At 37.6% G+C, this 25,432-nt stretch overlaps 2 protein-coding genes across 9 annotated transcripts in view; one reads left to right on the top strand and one right to left on the bottom strand.

Moving 5' to 3' along the window:
• Nucleotides 1-20,718, bottom strand: part of TMEM87A (transmembrane protein 87A) — a 40,694-nt gene extending 19,976 nt beyond the window's left edge. Inside the window, exons 1-10 of one of the 2 annotated variants that reach the window (XM_005685529.3) lie at nucleotides 20,501-20,718; nucleotides 19,141-19,201; nucleotides 16,561-16,646; nucleotides 14,298-14,411; nucleotides 11,895-11,948; nucleotides 11,766-11,810; nucleotides 8,257-8,374; nucleotides 4,452-4,513; nucleotides 3,502-3,685; nucleotides 1,723-1,822 (exon numbers count right to left, since the gene is read on the bottom strand). In XM_005685529.3, coding sequence (XP_005685586.1) covers nucleotides 1,723-1,822; nucleotides 3,502-3,685; nucleotides 4,452-4,513; nucleotides 8,257-8,374; nucleotides 11,766-11,810; nucleotides 11,895-11,948; nucleotides 14,298-14,411; nucleotides 16,561-16,646; nucleotides 19,141-19,201; nucleotides 20,501-20,644 — 968 coding nt within the window. In that variant the 5' untranslated portion in view covers nucleotides 20,645-20,718. The remainder of the gene's footprint in view (nucleotides 1-1,722; nucleotides 1,823-3,501; nucleotides 3,686-4,451; nucleotides 4,514-8,256; nucleotides 8,375-11,765; nucleotides 11,811-11,894; nucleotides 11,949-14,297; nucleotides 14,412-16,560; nucleotides 16,647-19,140; nucleotides 19,202-20,500) is intronic. The other variant, XM_005685530.3, reaches the window with a different exon arrangement.
• GANC (glucosidase alpha, neutral C) overlaps nucleotides 20,805-25,432 on the top strand; it is a 71,369-nt gene continuing 66,741 nt past the window's right edge. For all 7 annotated transcript variants that reach the window (XR_001296160.2, XR_001918692.1, XR_001296161.2 and 4 more), the window contains exons 1-3: nucleotides 20,805-21,055; nucleotides 21,664-21,972; nucleotides 23,237-23,299. Coding sequence is in view for 3 of the 7 variants with exons in the window: in XM_005685532.3 (XP_005685589.2) it covers nucleotides 21,944-21,972; nucleotides 23,237-23,299 (92 nt within the window). In the remaining 4 variants the exon portion in view is untranslated. The remainder of the gene's footprint in view (nucleotides 21,056-21,663; nucleotides 21,973-23,236; nucleotides 23,300-25,432) is intronic.

Genomic DNA, 25,432 nt, shown 5'->3' with positions numbered 1-25,432 from the left:
CAAGATTGCTGGGAGAAATATCAATAACCTCAGATATGCAGATGACACCACCCTTATGGCAGAAAGTGAAGAGGAACTAAAAAGCCTCTTGATGATAATGAAGGAGGAGAGTGAAAAAGTTGGCTTAAAGCTCAACATTCAGAAAACGAAGATCATGGCATCTGGTCCCATCACTTCATGGGAAATAGATGGGGAAACAGTGGAAACAGTGTCAGACTTAGTATTTTGGGGCTCCAAAATCACTGCCGATGGTGATTGCAGCCATGAAATCAAAAGACGCTTACTCCTTGGAAGGAAAGTTATGACCGACCTAGATAGCATATTTAAAAGCAGAGACATTACTTGGCCAACAAAGGTCTGTCAAGGCTATGGTTTTTCCAGTGGTCATGTATGGATGTGAGAGTTGGACTATAAAGCAAGCTGAGTGCCGAAGAATTGATGCTTTTGAACTGTGGTGTTCGAGGAGACTCTTGAGAGTCCCTTGGAATGCAAGAAGATCAAACCAATTAATCCTAAAGAAAATCAGTCCTGGGTGTTCATCGGAAGCACTGATGTTGAAGCTGAAACTCCAGTACTTTGGCCACCTCATGAGAAGAGTTGATTCATTGGAAAAGACCCTAATGCTGGGAAGGATTAGGGGCAGGAGGAGAAGGGGACGACAGAGGATGAGATGGCTGGATGGCATCGCCGACTCGATGGACATGAGTTTGAGTGAACTCTGGGAATTGGTGATGGACAGGGAGGCATGGCGTGCTGTGATTCATGGGGTTGCAAAGAGTTGGACATGACTGAGCTACTGAAGTGAACTGAACTGACGCCCTGATGACTGCCAAGTTTATATCTCTGCCCTAATTTCTTCCTCCTACTTTCCTCATTCAGATATCTGAACTCTTAATCCTGGCTCTACTTCAAATTATTACACCTAAAATCTTCCTGAACTCAGTTAATGTCACTTCCATCCTTCTACTTGCTTAGGTCAAAACATTAACCATTGGCATCATCCCTGATTCGTTTCTTTCTTTCATATCATATATTTGCTCTATCAGCAAAATCCATTGTCTCCATCTTCAAAATATAAAAGAATGTGACCACATCTCAGCATCTCTTCCCCTGGGTGTGTATATAGTTCTTTCACTAACTTGGATTTTTTCTTAAATGTCACTAAGTGAAGCCTTCCTTGACCACCATAATTATAATTTCAAGCTCCCCCTCCTGGTTAGAACTCTCTATACCCTTTCCCTGCTTTATCTGCTCACTGACACATTAGATTTTTCACTCACGTATCTTTGTCTGTGCACCAGCCCCCCCATAAATGTAAACTTCAAGTCTTTTGTTTTTTTGCTGTATCCCTAGGACCTAGAACCACATCTAATATATAGAAGGCACACAAGAACGCTCTTCTTATTTTAAAAATCTGATTTGCAAGAATATTTTAGAAGATTAAAGATATCAAGTTTACTCTAAAAGTTTGATGTTTCACTGTCATTTGCTACATTGCAGGTTTCCTGTAGATGCTCCTTGAATTCTAACCAGTGAAATCAAACCCTAACGTTTTTCCAACTTCTGCAAATCTCCAAAATTTCAGATGTTTTTGATTTCATAACTATCTCTTATATAAACTCTTTCAGAACCACCTTGGGAACCTGGAACACTGCTTCAATTTAATTAGCATTTTAATTTGCTCTTCCATATAGGAAGGCAATACTTAAAGGCAATACTTACTTGACTATGCCATATCCCAGACTGACTATGATGACCAGGGTTCGAGCCAGTGAGCGTTTAACTGCAGAAAGCAGCTCTGCAAGGATTAGGGCACCCTGGACTGTGAGAAAGAAAAAAACGGAAAAATAGTGCAGCGTGTAATCCAAGGTTGGGAAAAGGTGCAATTGCAGACCCAAAATGGAGATTTCTAACATTCTTCAAAACAAACCCTGATATCAGTCCTACTTGAAAAGAATACCGATTCTGCCAATGTTTACAAGTAGTAGCTGATATTATTTAGGATCTTCCTCATGTGGATAGTAATCTGGGTGTGTCAATTTACTTTCCCCCTCCACCTCTCACTTCACTAAAACCTCAGAATACCTTACCTTATTTGAATAATTTACAGCATCTAAGGAGAATTTCTCCTATTTTAAAAAAACTGTGAAATATAGCACAGAAAAGCACAAAACACAAACACAGAATTTTCAACTCTTTTTTACATCTATTATTTTCAAGCCATTTCAAAGACTAGGGAAAGATCTAATTAGTATACCTTACAATAACAGTTACTAATAATTAAATGAAAAAATAATTATATGTATGGTCAGATGAGAGAACTGAAGCTATCAAAAAACACTTCAGTACAAAATAATTTCTATCATTATCTATTCACCTTACTAAACCACAAATACTCTTCTATTTTCATGATATTACTATATTTTACCAAATAGACTTCCCTGGTGGCTCAGATGGTAAAGCGTCTGTCTACAATGCGGGAGACCTGGGTTCGATCCCTGGGTCAGGAAGATTCGCTGGAGAAGGAAATGGCAATCCACTCCAGTGCTATTGCCTGGAAAATCCCATGGACAGAGGAGCCTGATAAGTTACAGTCCATGGGGTCACAAAGAGTCGAACACGACTGAGTGACTTTACTTTACTTTACTTACCAAATAGATACATGCCCCACACCTCTAAAGTAAAAGTGAAAGTGAAGTCGCTCAGCCGTGTCCGACTCTTTGTGATCCCATAGACTGTAGCCTACCAGGCTCCCCTGTCCATGGGATTTTCCAGGCAATAGTACTGGAGTGTATTGCCATTTCCTTCTCCAGGGGATCTTCCCAACCCAGGGCTCGAACCCGGGTCTCCCGCGCTGTAGACCGACGCTTTACCATCTGAGCCACCAGGGAAGTCAGCTCTAAGGTAGCTTTGAAATCAAGGTGTGTCTTACGATCAATGGCATCTTACAATTAAATTAGTAGTACTTTCTTTCTTATTTCTTAGATGCATGTAATAATGGTACCTTAAAAATCAACAGCAACTAAGATTCAATGATGGTGAAAATATTCCCAAAATGGCCACTACTGCTGCAACTTTTGTGAGTATATTTCAAAAAAATTATTCTTAAATCTTCCCTGGTGGCTCAGATGGTGAAGCGTCTGCCTACAATACGGGAGACCTAGGTCAGGAAGATCCTCTGGAGAAGGAAATGGCAACCTACTCCAGTACTCTTGCCTGGAAAATCCCACAGACGGAGGAGACTGTTAGGCTATAGTCCATGGGGTCGCAAAGAGTTGGATACGACTGAGCGACTTCAGTACCATACCTTACTCTTAAATCACTGACACCACAAGTTAAGAGATTAAAAACAATGTCACAATCACAGTGATTCTGCTTAAGTTACCATAATCAAGTAACTAAAAAGCCACATCTACTTAATGACTGCTGACCATGGGAAAATTATTCTTAAGCCTCACCTACCAATCACTCACAAATTGGCAAACATTTTTTGGTACATACCAGATTCTCCTTTGTATCGGATGTTTTGAAATTCTGCATAGAAGACAGCTTTCTCAAGCATTCCCAGAAAGATGACAGCACCAATCCAAAACTGAATTCTCAGGAGATCTCTCCAATAGCAAGCAGACCATGCCAGCCACAGAACACCAAACAGGACATATACAATACACATCACCATGAAAAACTGTCATCCAAGTGGGTAAAAGAGAAACAGGAGGGTCAGGGCCAAGAGCCAATTCAGAATCTACACACAGTCCTAACATATTATAAAAAATATACATATTACACCTTCTATTTAAAAAATTATTCTTTATTTCTGTGAAGTTCAATACTGAGATGAAAAAATTGTCTCCTTTTGGACAGAGGGAGACTGCTTAAGGACCTGTCATCAAGAGTGACCACTCTTCTGTATTAAAAGGTTTTTTTCAGCTCACAATCAAAAATTATTTAAATGAAGACAACATGGAGAGGAAAAAAGGCAAGGCAGGGTTAGGATATAGCTGAAGGCTATGAAACACCACAGAGTGGGAAAACTATAAAAGTACAAGGAAAAAACAACAATCATGAACAAAAAGAAACCTGAAAATAGATTAAGGATGCTTTCCGACAGACACAGACTGAAAAGGAGAAAGCATCATCATTTAGTCGTACTAAGTGGGATCAGAAACTACAGAGTTTTAGGACTCCATTTCGGATTCAAGAGATGTCAAAAGTGAATCAGTGAATTCTCCAACTCTAAAATTCTACAAGCCACTGACTTCTTCCTTTTATAAATGAGAAAATGAGGTATGGAGGGGTTCACTGACACTCTCAAGATCACAGTCTAGTAAGAAGTAAGTACAGAACTACACGCAGTATTTTCTGAACTGTTCAGGAACAAGTCTTCAACACTGCCTCAAAACAAGTTAAACACATTTAATGTTGAGGTTAAAGAATTTAAGTTCACTTACAATCATCAGTGGGTATTCTTCAAGCGTGAGGTATTCATAGGGACCTTTCACTTCAACAGTCACTGCCAAAACACAGTCCTCAGAATTAATGCAAAGGATGAAAAAATTAAACAGAAACATCATCTGATATTTGTTTGATGGAATTAAGAAAATTCCATTGGGTAATTTAGTTTTAACCATTTCAATCATGAAGTGTTCTGATGGATCATGCTCTGTCCTGCACAGGTCTCTGGCTCCATCACCATTTTTGGTAGAGAAGTCCTCTGTTTCCATACTCACGTCCTTTAAAGACCAAGCTGAATGTATTTCATCCATAAAGCCTGGTGAGCTGCCCAACTGGAGCTATTCCTCATCTGCTCTAAACTCCAAACATCCTTCACATATGCTTTTTCTTACATCACTAACATGCTTTGCAAACAGGGCTTCATTTCTTCATTCTGTCACCCTCTTCTCTCTCCTGACCTGTTATTTTCCTATTGCTTTATTTCTTTTTTACCTACTTCAATTTTACTTAACTTTTCTACCATTAACATAACATTTTCAGAAAGTGCTTAATAGTAACAAAGTGTTTAATGAAGCAAAACAAATGACAGTAACAAGAATGTGAAAGACAGATCTGCCTTACTGAAGTAAACCCATGACTATTTTTAAATTGTAACTGATAAAAACTACTTGGATAAATTTTAGGTGTGATTAATAAATAAACTGCTTTATCTGAGAAGTGACATCTATCTCCACATACAGACTATGCAACAAATACTTCTTACTAATTTTTATCAAGCAAGAAGGACATACCACTATTAAAAGTAAGACCCAATACTTTTATGAAGAAAAGGAACATCCCATATTAGCAATCACAAAAATTTCATAGCCAAATTGTTTAGTAATCTAAACCTTCTTAATTTAATGAAAGAATAAATATAAATACTTTATAAATATCTATCACATTCTCTGTTTACTCTAGAGCAGAAATCAGCAAAATACAGCGCATGGGCCAAATTTGGCCAACCATTCCAAAGTTTTATTGGAAAACAGTCACATCCACTTACTTACATACTGTCAATGGCTATATTTACACCACAGGGCAGAGCTGGGTAGTTGTAGCAGAGAGAACATTTACTATCTGGCACTCTAAAGCTAATCCCTGCCCTATGCTAAAATATAACATACATTTTCTGAGCACTTACCATGTGACACACATTTTGGAAAATATAGGAGATGGAAAGATGCATGTTTTCTGCCACCAAGTGGATTACCATCCCCAGGTGAGAGCGAGTTGGAAAGCAACAGAGAACTGTCCCCCCTGAACCAGCCCCAGAAGGATGTATATTTTCTATGACAAAGTAAAAAGCCATCCAGGCAGAGGACATTACATGATCAAAGAAAATGATCATGGTTGTGAAAATGCAGGATACATTTAAAGGACACGTAGTTCTGAGACTGCACATGGTACTATATAGTAGCATTTTGATACAAGGCAGAAGAAGGTAAACTGGAATAATCTGTGAAGTTTTCTAAGTCTTGCTGCAGAATTGGACATTTGGTAACAGAAGATACCAAAGATTTTAATGAAGGGAAGAAAGAAGATAAAACTATCTTAAGAGAATTTTAGGGCTTCCACAAGGTGTAGTTAAGTTTTGAGTATCACCTTCTTAGTTTCAAATGACAGATGGATAAAGCAAAAGCAAAAAAAGAGAGAGGAAACAAAAAGGACATGAGCTTGAAAAGATAAACAGCTCCACATATCAAAACAGAATAAAAACGCAGAACAGTGCCTGAGACTGAACCCATGGTCAAGGTGGACTCTGGGTCCCAAAGCTGCAGTAATTGAGCATGCAGCTTCTACTAGATCACTGAAAATAGCAGGTGTTCAAGATAAAGGGGGAACAGAGCTATTTGATGAATGAAGAGGCTGAACTGGAGGGAGTAGGGTTTCTTCTCCATCCTTTTCAAAGAAAGAAGGTTCAAAGTAAACACTAGCAACTGTTCAATGAGGCTACTGCCCATTAGAAAGCCATGGGTCTGGAGGATACACACATGCCTTGGGTCCAAAAACTACCAGGTCACCTCTGGTTTGCCTAGATCTGTTATATTCCATATTATTATGGAGAATAAGACCCATCTCTGGTCTTGGGAATTAAACATTCAATACAAGAATCCATAAAACAAAAGTTTAAAATTAAGTCAAATGAAATAAAAATAAGAATAAAAATTAATGAAAAAGACAATGAAATAGGAAAATTAACAAAGTGAAAAGCTGGTTAATTGGGATAAAAATATAGTAAAACAAAATTCTAGAAAGATTTTGCAAGTTAAAAAGAGAAGGCATAAAAGCAATACTAAGAATTAAAAAAACTTTTTTTTGGTAAAAGAAATATCATTACTAACTTTATGCCAACAAATTTAAAACGTTGAATGAAATGGAAAATTTCTCAGGGGGAAGAAAAAAAGAAAAACCCCAATTCAAGGAAAAATAGGAAGACTAAAATATTTATTTCTATTAAAGAAAAAAAAATCACTTATTTAAAATCTTCATGGGGGAAAAAAAGAACATCAGGCCAAAACACTATCATAAGTGAGTTCTATCAAACATTTAAGGAATGGATAATTCTATCCTTACCAAAACTGTTCAGTAGAATATAAAAACAGGGGACATTCTTTGATTCATTGCATGAGATTAGCAATAACCTGAACATCAAAACCCATAGAAGACACACAAGAAATGAAAATATTAGGCCAATTTTACTTTGAACATAGACAAAAAACTCTAAATAAAATTCTGGAAAATAGAATACAGGTGTGTGTGTGTGTGTGTGTGTGTGTGTGTGTGTGTGTGTGTGTGTGTGTGTGTGTGTGTGTGTGTGTGTGTATCTGGAAAATAGAATACAGGTGTGTGTGTGGGTGTGTGTGTGTGTGGGTGTGTATCAAGGCCAAAAATATGTGTGTGTGTGTGTGTGTGTGTGTGTGTGTGTGTGTGTGTGTATATCAAGGCCAAAAATGGCATCTCAGAAATTCAATAACAGTTTAACACTAAAAAATCAGTTAATATAATGCATCACAATAACAGATTAAATGAGCAATCTATATGATCAATTTAATAATCTCAATTAAAACATTCCATAAAACTGAGTATTCATTCTTAAAAAAAACAATCTTGAAACAGAGAATATTTTGAAAAATCTATAGTAAATATCATACTCAATGGTGAAATGCGCCAGTACTGCCAATAAAGTCAGGGGCAAGATAAAGATGTCCACCATCATTGCTTCTATTCAATATTCTACTTTAAAAGGCAGGGAGGGAAGAAAACTGCAAAGAAGGAAGAAACAACAAAAAAAAGAAACTATAGAAAACAAGACTAATTAATAAGTTATTGTAAAATTCCAGGTGATGATTCCCTGAACTGGGTGGCAAAAGTAGAAAGGAGAATAGTAAGAAAAACTGAGACATTAAAAAATAATACAAGTCAATTAATTTTAAAATGTCCAAGTCTTGACTTAGTAACTAAATTTTAACTAGTCTATTGAGAACATGATACTAACTGAAAAAGTTTAAAGCAGGAGTATCAAATGAAGGGAAATGAAATCTAATATCTATAATACATAGTAATAAAATATAAGTGGAGTACCTAAGACTGTATCTTGTTCACACTGGATGCAGAAAAATGTTAAATTTCTCTCCCTCAATTTTTCTACTTGACAACATTCTTCATTTATTCCCTCTTTAAAGCAAATTGACACTACCCACCATACAACACAACCAGACAGTAGTAATACCAATGATTAAAAAAAAAAAATGTACTTACTGGTAAAAAGATTACTTCGTGAATTTTCTTTTGATGATTCCTTGGAGGATGATATGCCAACATGTACAATAAAAATGTATGGTGCATCTTGCCAAGTTTTCAATGGATCATGCATTACCTACAGTGGAAAGAAGACATCAAATCTTCCAGTCTTAAGAGCTGGGGACACAGGTTAATTACAAAACATAAAATTTCATTCCAGAGTGTGCCTAGAAACATGGTTGATTCCTTCACTTTTACTCATTAACACAGTAGGCAAAACAAACAGGCTTACAGTGCATATAATAAAGTAGATTAGATAATAAATTACTCACATATAACTTTTTCTAATGAGGGAAACCTCAGCTTATATCACGAAGTTGAGTCTTTGTTATAGCTCAGCTGGTAAAGAATCTGCCTGCAATGTGGGAGACCTGGGTTCGAATCCTGGGTTGGGAAGATGCCTTGGGGAAGGTAAAGGCTACCCAGACCAGTATTCTGGCCTGGAGAATTCCATGGACTGTGTAGTCCTTGAGGCCACAAAGAGTCGGACACGACTGAGCAACTTTCACTTCACTTCACTTTTAACCAAGTCATGAGAGGATGCCAGGTATTTTACAGAGATATCCCAAACAAACTAAAGAAATTTAGTTTAAATCACCTGGAAAAAACCACCAATGGTGACATCAGTAACTTATAAACACCAATTCCTGAATCTAATTCCCTTCATTCAATGCCCTTTTCAGGACCACCACAGTTTCTGCTAACAAGGTCTTACATTTATATAAAATATTTGATTTTAGCTAGGCTACATGAAAAGCTAAGAGTCACTGTCCCCCAAAGTCAAGGAAGTAGAATTAATGGCCACCATGCTTGTGGAACTGGTTATCTGTTCCAAGGCCAGTTAGTCTGTGCACAGCCTTAGCAAAAAGCCACCAAAGGATTTGCTGCTTTATATACCAGAGAGACTATGGACCTTCAGAAGAGCAAGACTATAACAAAAAGACAAGATAAACAAAGAAAATGCTTGGCTGCTTCTTCCTCATGTCTGAAAGGAGGCACAACTACTTAGACTTGCAATTTATTATTTTCTGGTCTTAAAAGGAAAATTAAGATTTTTACTATTAAGTTATTGAAGAAAATGTTCACCAACACAGAATTATTCTGAAACCAGAAAAAAAGACCTAAAAACAAATACATCTACAAGAATATTCACTACAGCACTGTTTCCAACTGCAGGATAATGAAACATAAAACAGATAATCTAACAAATTGTAATATATTCTTATAATAAAACTCTATGCAGTCAATAAAATAACAATGCCATACAATATTTACTGAACTGGAAAGCTGTCCATCTTATATTGCTAAAATTTTTAAAAAGCTGCAATATAGTACATAAGGTTCTCATTTTTAATTAAATATAAATATGCAAGCAGACAAAATACTAGAAGATAAATGTTTATAATCTATCAGTGTGTGGCAGTATTATAGAAAATTATTTTCTTCTTTTCACTGATGTATATTTTCTAAATATCTGACAGTGAACAAGAAAAAGCCCAATGGATGCTGTTTGAAAAAAAAACAAAAACAATTTAATGAAGCTTGCCATGCCAAACTTATTTTTAGGTTAAAATTCTATACAACTATAATCAGGGTAGGGAGAGTGGGGACAATTCCAGAATGGTAGAATAAAGACCCCTGAAAATACACTCACCAGTAAAAGCAATAAGAATATGGGCAAAAATTATCAAAATCAACTGAAGACTTACAACTTATCTGAGATCTGTTTCCTCAAGAAAAGCACCTGAATTTCAGCAAGAAAAGCAAGCCGGTAGCGTTTCTGTTCACCGTAACTTCTTGACCTTTTTTCTAAGCTCCTCAAAACCAAAGTTCTCACAATTTTAACAGCTGTGAAAAACAGCAGTTTGGCAGCCAGTGGAAGAGTCTGGTGGTCCCCTAAAGCCCATTCACCAGAGCTGTCTGGTAGGTGATGAAAAGCTCCAATCTCTGGGTGTATCTTTTACATGATCTGATTTCAGAGCTCATTCAGTGGGAAGGACCCTGTACTCAGGGAGTTTTCAAAATACTCAGCAGCAACTGTGAAAGATCACAGCTACCTGAAGTGACATTACCAGGTAAGGCTATCAAGAGGCTGACTAAAAACTTAAAAGAAAAATTTAGAAATAAGATGTCCATGAAAGTGAAAATGAAGTTGCTCAGTCATGTCCGACTCTTTGCGACCCCGTGGACTGTGGCCTACCAGGCTCCTCCATCCATGGGATTCTCCAGGTAAGAATACTGGAGTGAGTTGCCATTTCCTTCCCCAGGGGATCTTCCCAACTCAGGTCTCCTGCATTGGAGGCAGACACTTTAACCTCTGAGCGACCAGGGAAGATGTCCATAGGGGTTTTGGAAATCTTCAAGATATTCTTGGAAATCTAGAAGGCTCCAAGTACACTCAGGGCTGGGCACATATGTGCCAGACGGTGCACACGTACCCAATCAAGACCTGAGTAGGCCCTAATTACTCACCCCTGCTGATCTCAAGCCTCTATACAAGAAGAAAGTAAAAGTTAAGACAGAGTTTTAAATTGTGAAAGAAGCCAGACATAGGTCACAAATTGCGAGAGAGAGAACAGTGGTTGCCTAGAGCTGGGGGAAAAGAGGAATGAGTAACCGCTAATGACTACATGGTTACTTTTTGGGGTGTTGATGTTAAGAATTAAATAGTGATTGGTGGTCACATAACTAAAAACTTCTTAACTGTGCATTTTTAAAGGGTACATTTTGAGATATACTCTTCCAATTACATTCTATCACAAGATAATTTTAGATGGAGTTCTGGAGTTCAAGGTTCTTTCTTAAAAGTTTCTTACTATTCACAAATAATATTTATAGGGTGGTAATTATAAAGCAATATAGACTGATTGTAGCAAATATGGAAAATATAGAAAACACAAAGAAAATAAAAATCACTCACAATATCATCCAGAGATAACCATTATTAACATTTTGATATATAGCTTCCATTCTTAAGTTTCTTTTTAAATGTAAGCATAAGATAAGAATTTAAAGTAAACAAACAATTTAGAAAGATGGTAACGATAATCCTGTATGCAAGACAGCAAAAGAGACACATATGTATAGAACAGTCTTTTGGACTCTGTGGGAGAGGGTGAGGGTAGGATGATTTGGGAGAATGGCATTCAAACATGTATAATATCATATGTGAAACAAATTGCCAGTCCAGGTTCGATGCATGATACAGGGTGCTCAGGGCTGGTGCACTGAGATGGCCCAGAGGGATGTTATGGGGAGGGAGGTGGGAAGGGGCTTCAGAATGGGAAACACGTGTATGCCAGTGGTGGATTCATGTTGATGTATGGCAAAACCAATATAATATTGTAAAGTAATTAGCCTCCAATTAAAATAAATAAATTTATATAAAAAATAAATACATAAATAAAGTAAAGAAACATAAGAACACTAAAATGTGTTCGATGCCCTAAATTCCCTACCACACTTACAGTTTTGTCTCCAGTAAAGGTAAGATTTGTTCCATTCTCCTTAGCCTGAAACAGGAAAAAAGAAAATTAGTAAATTAATTCAGAATTTCTACTTTACTTCCAGAAATACATAACAAGAAAAACAATTACCTCCTGTCTTTCTCCTAAAAGAGGCAATCGATGCACAAAATCTCCAGAAAAGCTCTATGAAAGATAAATAAAACTAAAATTAAACAAGTATAATAGCAAAACAAAAGCACAGCTCAAAAACCCACAGAAACAGTTAAAGCAAAACATAGTATAAAAGTAAACAAAATAGTATGACATTAACAGACAAAATATTTCCAATTAACCACAAACAAGTGAATAAAACTTTGCTGGGAACTAAAAAATAACAGCAAACCAAACTGGCCACTCAGTTTTTCTATAAGATTATAGATACTGTCATTCTTGATAAAACCTTAGATGGAAGATATATAAATAGGATAAATGGATGTCATAGTTCCCCTCTGTTTCCAAGGGTGGGGAAACTGTGACTCAAAGCTATAAAGCTTTAGATACAGAAATGGGATCTGAACCTAAGACTCTCAACTCTAGGATCCATTGCTCGTTCCATCACAACACACGTCACGCCTGTTTAAAACCTCCACTAATTACCTTTCTTTCCAGTTATCAGCAGAGGAAGCATTATCTTTCCTGAGTAATTAGGTCATGTTACATTAGACTGGAGGAAGAAACCTTATGAACAGGGATTTATGCCAAAATCCTGGAAAGCTTATAGAAGATATAAAGTAGTGAACCTTGGGAAACAGCATATAATAGGTAACTTTTCACAATCAAATCCAAGAAAGGCCAACCAATCCTCCTAGCCTAAAGGATAAATTTGGAAAACCAAAAGAAAACCCCCTACTCAACATCATATTGTGACTGGCTTTCTTTTTCTACCTTACTTCCACTGCTGCTGCTGCTAAGTCGCTTCAGTCGTGTCCGACTCTGTGCAGCCCCATAGACGGCAGCCCACCAGGCTCCCCCGTCCCTGGGATTCTCCAGGCAAGAACACTGGAGTGGGTTGCCACTTCCTTCTCCAATGCATGAAAGTGGAAAGTGAAAGTGAAGTCACTCAGTCGTGTCCAACTCTTAGGGACTCAATGGACTGCAGCCTACCAGGCTCCTCCATCCATGAGATTTTCCAGGCAAGAGTACTGGAGCGGGTTCCCATTGCCTTCTCCCACTATTCTAAAGCTATTTTCTTTTTCCTTCAAGTCTGTAAAATCTATACTATGGCAAGAATGCAACCCAGGTATTGACAGTTCAAATTATCAATTACTTCATTTGCTCATCAATTATTAAGTAAAAGAGTTCTTATCAATAATCTTTATTTGCAGTAGCTAGAGAGAAAGCCTAACTTTCCATAACTCCTTTCTTCTTCAAGGCAAGCTGCTAAATAATTTGAAGCAGTATTTAAATGCAGTAAGAACAAAGCAAAGGCTATAGCTAAAATAACTATTTTCAAACCTATAAAATGTATAATTTTATCTATCAAAAAACTGGGGTCAGATCCTACTTCTAAGAAAAGAGAATTTTATAATAAACTCCATTTATATGATCACATACATGTAAGCATTAAAATATGCGACACTGGCAATTCCCTGGTGCTCCAATGATTAGGACTAAGTGGTTTCAAAAGCAGCAGTCAGGTTCAATCCCTGCTCAAGGAATTAAGATCCCACAATCACAAGGTAAGGTGAAAACATAAAATAATAAATAGAATAAAATATACAGTATAATTCACCTCTTCCCCTTTATATGAAAAAGGTGTAAAATTCAATCCTTTGATTTCAGGTCTATAGTAGTAAAATCTAAAAATGCTGATTTTTCTGAGGATATATCAACTAGATGAGATAACAAGAGAATTAAAAAAAAAGAAAGTTTCAAAAGTCCATCAATGGATGACTGGATAATGTAGTATCAATGTACAATGCAATATTATTCAGCCTTTAAAAAGAAATGAAATTGTGGTAATTGCTATATGGATGAACCCTGAAAACATTTTAAGTTAAAAAAGCCAAAAAACAGTGTATGATTTTACTTCTCTGAGATATCTAGAACAGTCAGATTCATGGAAAAAGAAAGCCGAATAGCTATTACCAGGGAAGTGAGAGTAGGGGCTGGTGTTATTATTAACTGTTACAAAGTAACCACTTAAGATGATTAAAAAAAGTTCTGGAATTGGCTAGTGGTGACAGTTGTACAATAATGTGAATGTATTTATGTAACTGAAAGGCACACTTACAAATGGTTAAACTGGTAAATTTTATATTATGTATATTTTACTGCATTTTAAAGAAAGTGGGGCATTGCTTTTCACACACAAAGAAAAGCACATCCTCTCTTTGATGAGAATATTTAAGTAGCTGACTATGTACCAATCGGAACATACTTCTAACCTATTCCTGTCAGAAGAAAGAACTGAGGAGAAATGGACATCACCAAAAATACCAGTATCATATTTTGCACCTCTTCTATTTTCCTTGAACAACTATCAAATATTACCTGTGCTTTAAAGAGTTCACTGCAGTTCTGGAACAATTTTGATGATGTTTCATATTTCCCAGACAAGCCTTTTTTTTCCTTAAGGTTTTCTAAGTATGTATCCACTTCTTCCAACTGGAAAATAGATAAAATACCAAGTATTTAACTTAGTTTTTACACGAAATATTTAAAAGATAACAAATAGATTGTCTTCGGTACAAATATAGTTTTGGATTTGCTATTTTTAAAATTAATATCAGATAAAGACTATATATTAGTATTCAAGAATCTAACAATACTCATGTACAGAATTCCAGTCTATGACTCAAGAAGGGTAGGTCCTCTGAAAATTCCAGGAAGATTTGGGAAACTGTCACAGTCCAGAGGGTTTTGTTATAAGAAAATATATTTACAAGAGTTCCTTGACTCAATTAACAACACCACCAACAACAAAACTTGTGCTTATAAGCTAGATAAGCCAGAGTATAAAACTGCTACAGCCATTCACAGCCCACTATTAATACTCTGAAAAAGTTCATTTCTGTGGCGTCATCAGTTCTGTGATTCTTCTCCCATACCAAGATCTCTAACCTCACCCTCTTTTTTCCTAAGCTGCAATTTCACACTTCCAACTATTCTGCTTACTATTTCCATAATTCTGTCTTGTGGCAATTCAAAATAATTTTTACATTCTTAACTCTACTACCCATGAGGACTGAATCTGCTAAGCTCTTGACCAGCTTTTATCACAAGCTACAACGGTATGAAGTTTTTAACTATAAATTTAACTAGTGATCAACTGATTAGGAGAAAAGGATCAATGATATTTCAAACCATACTCTAGAAATACTTCTCTCTAAATTTTTCAATCCTTTTGGTCCTCATTATGGGGATTCCCAGGCGGTGCTAGTGGTAAAGAACGTGCCTGCCAATGCAGGAGATGCAGAAGACCCAGGTTTGATCCCTGGGTGGGAAGATCCCCTGGAGAAGGGAATGGCAAACCACTCCAATATTCCTGCCTGGGGAATTCCAAGGACAGAGCAATGTGGCTGGCTAAATTCACGGGGTCACAAAGAGTCAGACATGACTAAACGACTAACACACACAGTGCTCATCATAGCAACCTTACCCAATGTTCTATAACAAAAACAAAACAGTCACCAACAAAACCCTAATACTGGGTAGAAATTCAAAATGCTTAAGGTTTAAAAAACCAACTGGATGGTAGATATTTTTTAAAGACTAGTACTTTATTTTTCAAAAGAAACCTCAAGAATGTACGGGAAATGTAAAAAATGAAATGATACAAATAGCTGGATGAAAACAGAGTGAAAAATCTATCCAGGAGCTGTATATCTTCAATGATCATGTACACTGTACTATAGCAATTCTGAAAGTGTGGTCCATGGACACTTCCATGCATCTAAGAGGGCAAAACTATTTTCACTGTTGTCATTTGATATTTGCCTTGTGCTGATAGTGCAAAAGTAATCATCCAATTACCTGAAAATTCTATTAAAACACCATTCCTTTTCCAACTACATATCTGTGCGAGGCCACATTTTGTGCATACACCACAACCAAAATAACACATCACAACAGACTGAGTGGAGAAAAGATAAGAATCTAGCTATCTTCTATTACACTAGACATTAAATAAGAAGTGAAAAAGTGAAGTCGCTCAGTCGTGTCCGACTCTGCGATCCCATGGACTATAGCCTACCACGTTCCTCCATCGATAGGATTTTCCAGGCAAGAATACTGGAGTGGGTTGCCATTTCCCTCTCCAAGAGATCCTCCCAACCCAGGAATTGAACCCAGGTCTCCCGCACTGTAGGCAGACACTATACCATCTAAGCCACCAGGGAAGTTCAGACATTAAATAAAGAGATCTGCAAAAATACAAAATAACACCACTGTACCCAGTTTTTTGAAAATTAATTATTTTTCATTAAAAAATGTGCTTTTTATATTAACATGCAATGAGTCTATCATTGCTATTTTAAAATAAACTAATATATATTTATGCATTTTTGTTTTAATTTCTAATATAGTAACCCACATGAATAAAGGCTTTTTGAGTATCTACAGCAATTTTTATGAACGCAGCAAAGTTCTGAGACCAAAAGTTTGAGAACTGATAGTACAAGTACGCCTGCAAATTGGAAAGTATAATTCCAGTTCTTCTCCTCCATAGCTACATGACACTTTCTCCACGACCAGGTGGGGACCCAATGATCTCTAAATAAACTCAAAGAAAAGTCTGTAATTTTATGTTCCATACCTTGAAGTTGTAGATTTCATTGTAACAGTCAGCACTTTTCAGATACCACGTTATATTCAAAGATGCATCACAGGGTTCTCCATCAACTATAAAAGAAGAAATCTCTATGAATAAAAGATGATTTGATTGCCAAACAAAGTATGTTTCCTAAATTATTACCCCATATCCCATTTCCTGCTAAACCAGGATACTTAATGACCATCCTTTCTCCAAACAGAAGGTAATGAAGTAATAAATTTCAGTTGTCTATTATCATATAAATATTTACTAAGCAAAGCACTTAAGTACACAAAGATACATGGCACTGTGTTAGGCCAAAGAGGGGAACAGAAGGGAACAAATTACTGAAGAATCTTAAGAAAAGTCTTAAAAAAGATTCCACCTGAAGACTCAAGGAATAACAACACTGGAAATGTCATAAGACAATAACTGAAATAATTTCACTGAGGGAAAACCTCAAAGTGTAAACCTAGAGAGACCTTAAATGGATAAAAAGAACTATCAACAAAAAGCAAACCTGGCTGAGGAAGGCAAGAATAGCAAAAGCAAAGATAAAAGAATATTAGACCCTTTTTAAAATCCACCTTAAGAGACGCCTCAAGGAACCTCATGAAATCACATAAGTCTCACGTAACTTATTAAACATAATTTGGAGAACAATATCCTAATGAACCAAAGCGTGAAGACTTGGGAGTCTATTAGACAGTCAACCTGGGAGAAGTCAGTATTCCCTTTTATCTTTGTTCCAGCAGAAAATGAAGAAACATACTAACCATACCTAGTTTGTGCAAACGTGACAAAGGTAAACACAACTACATCTAGGAACCTACTTTTGTTCTTAAGAAGCACACCTAAAATAACAAACTTTTCCTTTTCTCTGTTTGAAGTGGTTTTCTCAAACTAATTTTCAAGTGGCACAGTTTTATAAGGCTCAACTAAAATACACAAAAAATTTGATGTGTTGAATAGAATTTATGGAAATGCTAAAAAGGATACTGCAATCTTGTTATGAACTACACAGAAGAATCAAGAGAAGGAATTAATTTAATAAAAACCAGTAAGAAAAATCCCCTAAGAAGGAGATTTGCAGGGAAATGTGCCTGCAGAAATACTACTAGTTATGTTAGAAGACACAGAATTTTAGAGGGACCATGCCACAAGGCTTGTGGGATCTTAGTTTCCCAACCAGGGATTCAACCCTGGCCCTCGGCAATGAAAGCTCAGACTCCTAAACACTAGACCACCAGGGAATTCCCAAGACATAGAACTTTAAATGAATGGCTTTAAGAGACAATGAAAATGGTCCTTCCAATTTCAAGGAAATCTATAGTATACCATAACCACAAAAGCATAAAATCAGAGACAAGATTAAGTATAAGAAAACACAGAAGTAACAAAGCGAAAGACAATTTTAAGCCTCAACTCCTCTAAAAACAAAGAAACATCAACATTTCAAAATATGCAGCTTGGCTAAAAACCACTACAAAAACCACTAGAACAGAACACAGGTAAAAAGAAACCGTACATAATAAAAGGACAGACTAGCATACAGGCTGTCAGGCTATTCCAAAAGACAAAATACTGCTATCCTTAAAAGCTCTTCTTTTCTAGTAAGAAAACCTCACAAGAAAGACCAGCGTGTCACAGTAGATTTGATTTAAATCAAACTTAAGTCATTAGCCAAGAGATCATATTTTCATGAAAACAGTATATTCTTCACAGAAATTCTACCTGACTCCCCCATCCCACTAGACTATAAGCTCACTAAAAGAAAAAGTCTTTTCTATCACTTCCTTTCTAAAACAGTGCCTGGCACATAGTATGTGTTCAATAACTACTTACTAAATGATTAAAAGAATAAAATCATCCAACTATGACATAACTTTGCACTTTCACAAGGAGAAATATGCATAGGAACACACACGGACGATCTGGATTTTTAGTCCTGATCTTGAAATGGAGCTGCCCATGATCATGCATTCTCTACAAATAAAGCCAGTTTCAGGAATAAAAGGAAGCTTTTCTATAATAAACAATGGGGTATTCTGGATTCAGATACAGTGGCTTTCCCACTGGACAGACTGGTTTTGTTCTACATAATCCCTATTTCCTGGTAATTATCGTTGAGCTTCCTCTTCCAAAGATCCAAGTGGTAAAATACTCCTTCTGCAAACAAAAGCTTTACTGAAAATATTTGTGCAGACCCAACGGTCTGACAAACCTAGGTCATGTGTCCAATAAACTTCTAACAAGCACACAAAAGCAAAATCAGCAGTTACCTCTATGACTCAGAACAGATTAAAACCCATGCAGTTGACCAAAACAACTTATCTACTATATACTGCAAACACCAGAAAAACAAGAAAGGAAAATAAAGTTCACAGAAGTTAAATATTCTGAAGATTATTCAGTGAAGGACCTTAGTCACACTATATAAGTTTATACCTAGATAGTGCTGAACTATTAAATTTCAGAATTTATGTTGAGTGTCAATTATCAGAGGTAGAAAATAGGTAATTAAAAAGTTTAAAAGATCTTTCAAAAATTCGAATAAAAACTTCATGAAATGCAAAAACTCACATTTCAGGAAGATAGTGGTATTTTTGAAGAGGATCTTTCCAAAACTAAAATAATTTTTTGCCTGCAAAGATAAAGGAGAGATAATTAGCATAAGAATCACTTTAATTCCGAAGGCAGAATATAACTGATACAAAAACATAAATTTATAAAATGTTGAAGTTAGTTTTCTTCACACACACACACACACACACACACACACAAGGCATCAATATCCTTCCGTGTAGTAAAATCCAGTCGTAACAAAACTGCAGGATTTTGCTGCTTGGTGCAGAGACATGATTTTTTTCCCCATAGGCCATGAAGCAAGGACTCTAGAAGGAAGGCTGCTAGAAATCCTAATCTAATTTCAATCTTTCTGGAAGGTATTTCTTAATCAGTTAATTCCCTTTACTCACTAATCACCATCCAGAATAACCCTTCAGTGCTTCAAATAAACTATTCTATGAGCAGACAGCCAGATTTAACTATCAACCATTTTACAAATAACATGTAAATACCTAAAACTGAGAGCCTGAAGATCTTCACAAAATGACCAAAAGCTGTAATTCTTGCCATATCAAACGCTCAAAAAAGATTTAGGTATTATGACCAGTGAGCAGAGCAGAACAAAAAGGCCACTGTGGTTTTAATAAGACTAATGTTTTTTGGCATTTCCAACCAGTACCTGATCTGTCGGCTCACAGGACTACAGTTCTAACTCAAATGGGGTTTCCAAAGGGTGATAAAAGGCAGAAAGGATCAACCAATCTAGCCAATTGTCCTTAAGAAAGACTAACTTACCATAAGAAATTTCAGCATACTGTTTATTCCGTTTTGAACATTCTCATGTTAGAATACATCATTTTAAATGCCTGGGCTACCCAATTACATGGCAGAGCTTAGACTAACCATTTCAAAGTCCAAACGAAATCAACCAACTTCCTAAGTAGAACTATCCATTAACAAAAGACTGCAGAGGAAAAAAACAGAAAGATGTCTATTTACATATACCTCTCATCCAACCCGAGGTCACAAGATTCTGCAAAACTTCAGCTGAAAGAGAAACCATTCTCCACCTATACATCAAGTTTACACGTCTCCAGTCTGTCAATTAAAAGTTCTCTGACTCTGCTAATAAGAAACCGATCCACAGCCACTCTCAGCTCCAGAAATGACCCTTACATTCCTGCTAATCTACCCACAGAAGCGCACGGCTTCCCGCTCCAGGGAGGTGAGTCCCCGTTAGGCAGCTACACCGACGCTACCGGCAATCCCACCCCTTTGGAAGCGGACTTTTGTGGAACCTTCATGGACCCCTTAGGCCGCCGTAGCCCCACCCCTCGTTCCTCCAGTCTCAGTTGCTCCTGAAGTGAACACTCACCGACGGTATCGGAATGTGCCACTTGGACCTCTCGGCAGCAGCGACAGGTGCCGGCCCTACACTGAAAAGCGACAATGGGGCCGTTCGAGCGCCTAGGAGAAGAAGAATGACAGGCGCCACCTGCAGCCACGCAGCCACCGCCATCTTCACACCCGTGGAGTGCCTACCGAAAGCATTTCACCTTCTTCCGGTTCGTCCCGCCCTCTTCCGGCTCCGCTCTGGGGGCGGGATCATCCGGGTCCTCACAACCTCTGGGGGCTTGTTTGTTTTGCGACTCAGCGGCCCCGCCCTCAGGCGGTCGTCGAGGCTTAGTGTGCCGCTTTAGCCCTACTGCGCATGTGTCGTCCTGTCATACCCTAGTCACCTTGGATTGTTAGAATGATCGCCAAAAGCTACCACTGAGTCTGTCGGCCCTTCTCTCTCCTAGCCCTTAAAGGGTTTGGGAACCAGGGAAGAACCCAGTGCGGCGTTTGGCTTTCTCCTCCTTCCTTTCGCCCCAGTCCTCGTCCCTTCTGAGTCGAAATTAGACGCTGGGGCCAGAAGTCTGGGAAAGCCGTAAGTCTGGCTGCTTATTTAGCGTGTAGCAGTACTCTTGCCTGGCAAATCCCATGGACGGAGGAGCCTGGTAGGCTGCAGTCCATGGGGTCGCTAGGAGTCGGACACGACTGAGCGACTTCACTTTCACTTTTCACTTTGATGCATTGGAGAAGGAAATGGCAACCCACTCCCGTGTTCTTGCCTGGAGAATCCCAGGGACTGGGGAGCCTGGTGGGCTGCCGTCTCTGGGGTCGCACAGAGTCGGACACAACTGAAGCGACTTAGCAGCAGTGAGTTCTTAGTTTTCCAGAAGTATTTAAGCAAACACTGGAGTTTGGCAGTAGTGGGGTATAATCGATTCCTAAAATAGATGGTGTAGTCGATAACCCCTTTTAAAAGCCCCTTCTAGTCCAGAAGAATGTGATGTAGCGTTTGGCAGGAAAACATCAACCTCCAACACCAACCGGCCGGCACTTCCTACTCAAAACTGAAAGCCAGGAGAGGGCAGGTCCGTTTTCAGTGTTTGCGTCGTGGCCCTCTCCGAGGTGGACGTGCAGAAGCCTCGCTACAATCCCGCAGGCCATCTCCATTTCCCGGTTCTCACGCTCCTGATTTTCGTCCTCTAGGGCTCTTTGAGTACACGCCTCCTCCGCTGCAAAAACCTTTTTCGGTTCCTAAGGAAGGGAGCTCGTCATCAACGTCTCAAAACCAAGAAGAAAATTGCCAAATAAATCTCTGTAGAAACGCTAGCTGGAGTCTAGAAATCCCAGGAGAAAGTGACGATTTGTCACACCTTAAGGAGCTGCAAGTCCCAGAAACTTGGTGGTGAGGCGCTGGTTATTTAGAAAGACTGACAGTCTAAAAGACCGCCTGAAACCTGAGACCCTGTGAAGTGACTGGGAAGCCATGGAATCAGCTGAGAAAGAGGAAATCAGGTAAAGGTCCAGTGGTCCAGCAGGAACTGACTCCAGGGTCTGCGGAGGCAGGGGATAGATAGTAGCTGAAAACAGCATTCTGGATTTGAAGACTTTATTGAGTGATTAATTGCACATCTTATTTGCGTGTTTTATGTTTGTGTATGTAATTTCTATCCTCAATTCCCCAGGGAATTAATTGATATAAATAGCCCCTTATGAAATATTTGCCAGATGGTTAACAAAACTGTGATCGGAACTCAATACATGAATTTCAAACATGCTGCTTTCCAAGTTCAGCTAAATACACCTCTTCCTATATCATTGCAGAGTTCATTCTTCAAAACTGAAAAAGGATTGCAAATTTCTCTAATCTTTACACACTTGATTAAAAGAAACGGCGACAAAGATTGAGTCAATGAAGGGTTTGATTACTTCTGTGATAAACCATGGCCAAGGGTATTGTCTGGGCTCATTTTCATATTTTGAAATTGGTGTTCAGTCATAGCTTTCTACACAGTCATGGACATGCTTATTACAGATGTGTTCATTATGTGTCTCCATGAAAATCAATGTGGTTTGATTTCTTTACTTAGAGCTGGTAGTTGTTTTAATTGGTATATGTTAAATACATATCCTGAAGTATATATACATCTTGATCATGTTCTCTTCCAGAAACAGCTTTTTTGGAAACTCAGTTTTAAAAAACATTGCCCCTAAATTGTCAGCATCATCTTAAAAAGCAAAGGATTTTCCTTCTTCACCTATTTATATGCTTATTCTAGCACCTTACGCATGCCTCTGTTATAGTGTTTGTCAGATTGACATATGATGTTGGTTAGGATCTCAGAGAAAGCTTGAAGACCGTCTTTCATATGTTCCTCACAGCCCAACACTAAGAAAGAATATTCTGAAAGTACTTTGTTGAATAAACAGGTGGGTGGGTTGTTTTTATTGGTTTGAAGTTTTTTTGTTTTTACTTCTTCAAATTTTATTGTTTTCACCAAGCCTTCAGTCATTATTTTCAAAGAACCCTTTCTCATAAGTGACAGTGCTCTTTTTCTTTTGTTTTCAGAGAAATCCCAGAACTTCATGTTTTGTTGTCTACCTTGGGTGGTTTACTAAACAGTATTACAAATACATTATCGTATTATGTTATGGCCTTGACGCAATTTGGTATCACAGTGATTTATATCCCATGTTTATATTATTGTTAGAGAAGGTACAAAAATTGGATTCACACACCCAGTGTAAAACAAATTTCTTAAAATGTCTTTTTATTTAGTGTTGAAGATGAAGCTGTGGATAAAAACATTTTCAAAGACTGCAGCAAGATTGCTTTCTACAGGTAAGGAGAGGAAGTATATGACCTAGGCAAAACAGTTCTGAAAATATTTCAAAATTTATGTTTATTAAATTTTTGAGAACTGATAGACTTTCTGAGGAAAGAGTCAATTAGGAAATTCAGTGATCCAAGAGTTTATTGACAGGAGACATTTTTACTACTTTAACTTACCATTGTATTATTTTATAATTAATATGTTACTATTAATTATAATTAATTATATTGTATAGCTATATATTATAATTGATATTACTATGTTAATAAATCCACTATTTTATTTTTAAAATCAGTGTTTTTAAACTAATATTAAATTTTTGAATCTTTGAAGAACTAATACTTTTACGTGGTTCAAAAATCAAATACTATGAAAAGAAACACATTGAAGAGTTACTTTCATTCCTGTCCCCTTTCACAGTACTCCACACCTTCCCTGTGAGTAACCAGGTTTATTCATTTCTTATTTCTCTTTCCAGTATTTGTTTTAGTGAATGCATATGTTCTTATATTACAACTGTTCTTACACCATATAGCTTTCTATCTATGCATGTATGATCAGTCACTCAGTTGTGTCTGACTCTTTGAGACCCCATGAACTGTACTGTACCCCATAAACTGTACTGTACCCCATAAACAGTAATATTGTTTAGTATTACCAGGCTTTTCTGTCTGTGGAATTTTCCAGGCAAGAATACTAGAATGGGTTGCCATTTCATACTCCAGGGGATCTTCCTGACCCAGGGATCGAACCTATGTCTCCTACCTCTTTTTTTCCCCTGCTTAATAATTTATTCTGAAGGGTTCTGCAAGAAGACATGGAGGTTGTATTTTCACAGATGTATAGTATTCCATTGGGTAAATTATATTATAATTTATTCAGTCTCTTTCCTCTTGCTAGACTTTGGGTTGTTTTCAGTCTTTTGCTATAATGTCACTGCCACAGTGAAAAGCTATACATATATCAGGACTTCCCTGGTGGTCCAACGGTTAAGACTCTATGCTCCCAACGCAGGGGGCATGGATTCAATCCCTGCTCAGGTGATCTCACATGCCACATGGTATGGTGTGACCAAAAGAAAAAAGAAAGCTATGCGTATGTCATTTCCTACACATGCAGGTCTATTTATAGGATGAATTTCCAGAAGTGGGATTACTAGGTCAAAGAATAAATGTATTTGAAATTTTAACTATTACTAGGTATCCCTCCATAGAGATTGTGTCAGTTTGTACTTCCATCACCAATATATGATTGCCTGTTTCCCCAGAGCCTCAACAAATATTTCTTTAAAATCTGTTCTTTTTTTTTTTTGAGTGTCTACCCCATGTGGTCCTAAAACTGAAGTCACCAAACATTATATCATACAACTTTCCAATTTATTCACACTACTCTAGAGGTAGAAAGATCATATCATTTTAGTTCTGAACAAGTACCTTAGAAGGAATTCTATAGTGAACTCCTGGTCACCTTGTCAAACCACTAGATTATGTTGGATTTCCCAAGTTTCTATTAAAGTGTACATTTCATGGAAAGAGGGAGAGAAATCAACAAGCTAACAAATGTCACCTATGACAACTGCCCCTTGGGATTTCCCTGGTAGGCCAATGGTTAATACTTCATGTTCCCAAAGCAAGGGACACTGGTTCAATCCCTGGTTGGGGAACTAAGATCCCCCCCCAAAAAAAACCTGCCCCACCTTCTCAATAAAGGGGACAAAATACCATCCTTGAGCAGTGTTACGGTGAACAATTTTACTAGTACTCTTATTTTGTTAATTGTATTGCTGCTTCTGCTGCTAAGTCGCTTCAGTTGTCTCCGACTCTGTGCAACCCCATAGACGGCAGCCCACCAGGCTCCCCAGTCCCTGGGATTCTCCAGGCAAGAACACTGGAGTGGGTTGCCATTTCCTTCTCCAATGCATGAAAGTGAAAAGTGAAAGTGAAGTCGCTCAGTCGTGTCCGATGCCTAGCGACCCCATGGACTGCAGCCTACCAGGCTCCTCCGTCCATGGGATTTTCCAGGCAAGAGTACTGGAGTGGGGTGCCATTGCCTTCTCCAGAGTTAATTGTATTAGCACTCATTAATTTTATTAGCTCTCTAAAGTACTTCTGTTAGTGCTTTATTGAAGTACTAATATACTG

Source organism: Capra hircus, chromosome 10 (genome assembly GCF_001704415.2).
Source record: "Capra hircus breed San Clemente chromosome 10, ASM170441v1, whole genome shotgun sequence".
NCBI lineage: Eukaryota > Metazoa > Chordata > Mammalia > Artiodactyla > Bovidae > Capra > Capra hircus.
This window is presented reverse-complemented; position numbering and strand designations above follow the sequence as displayed.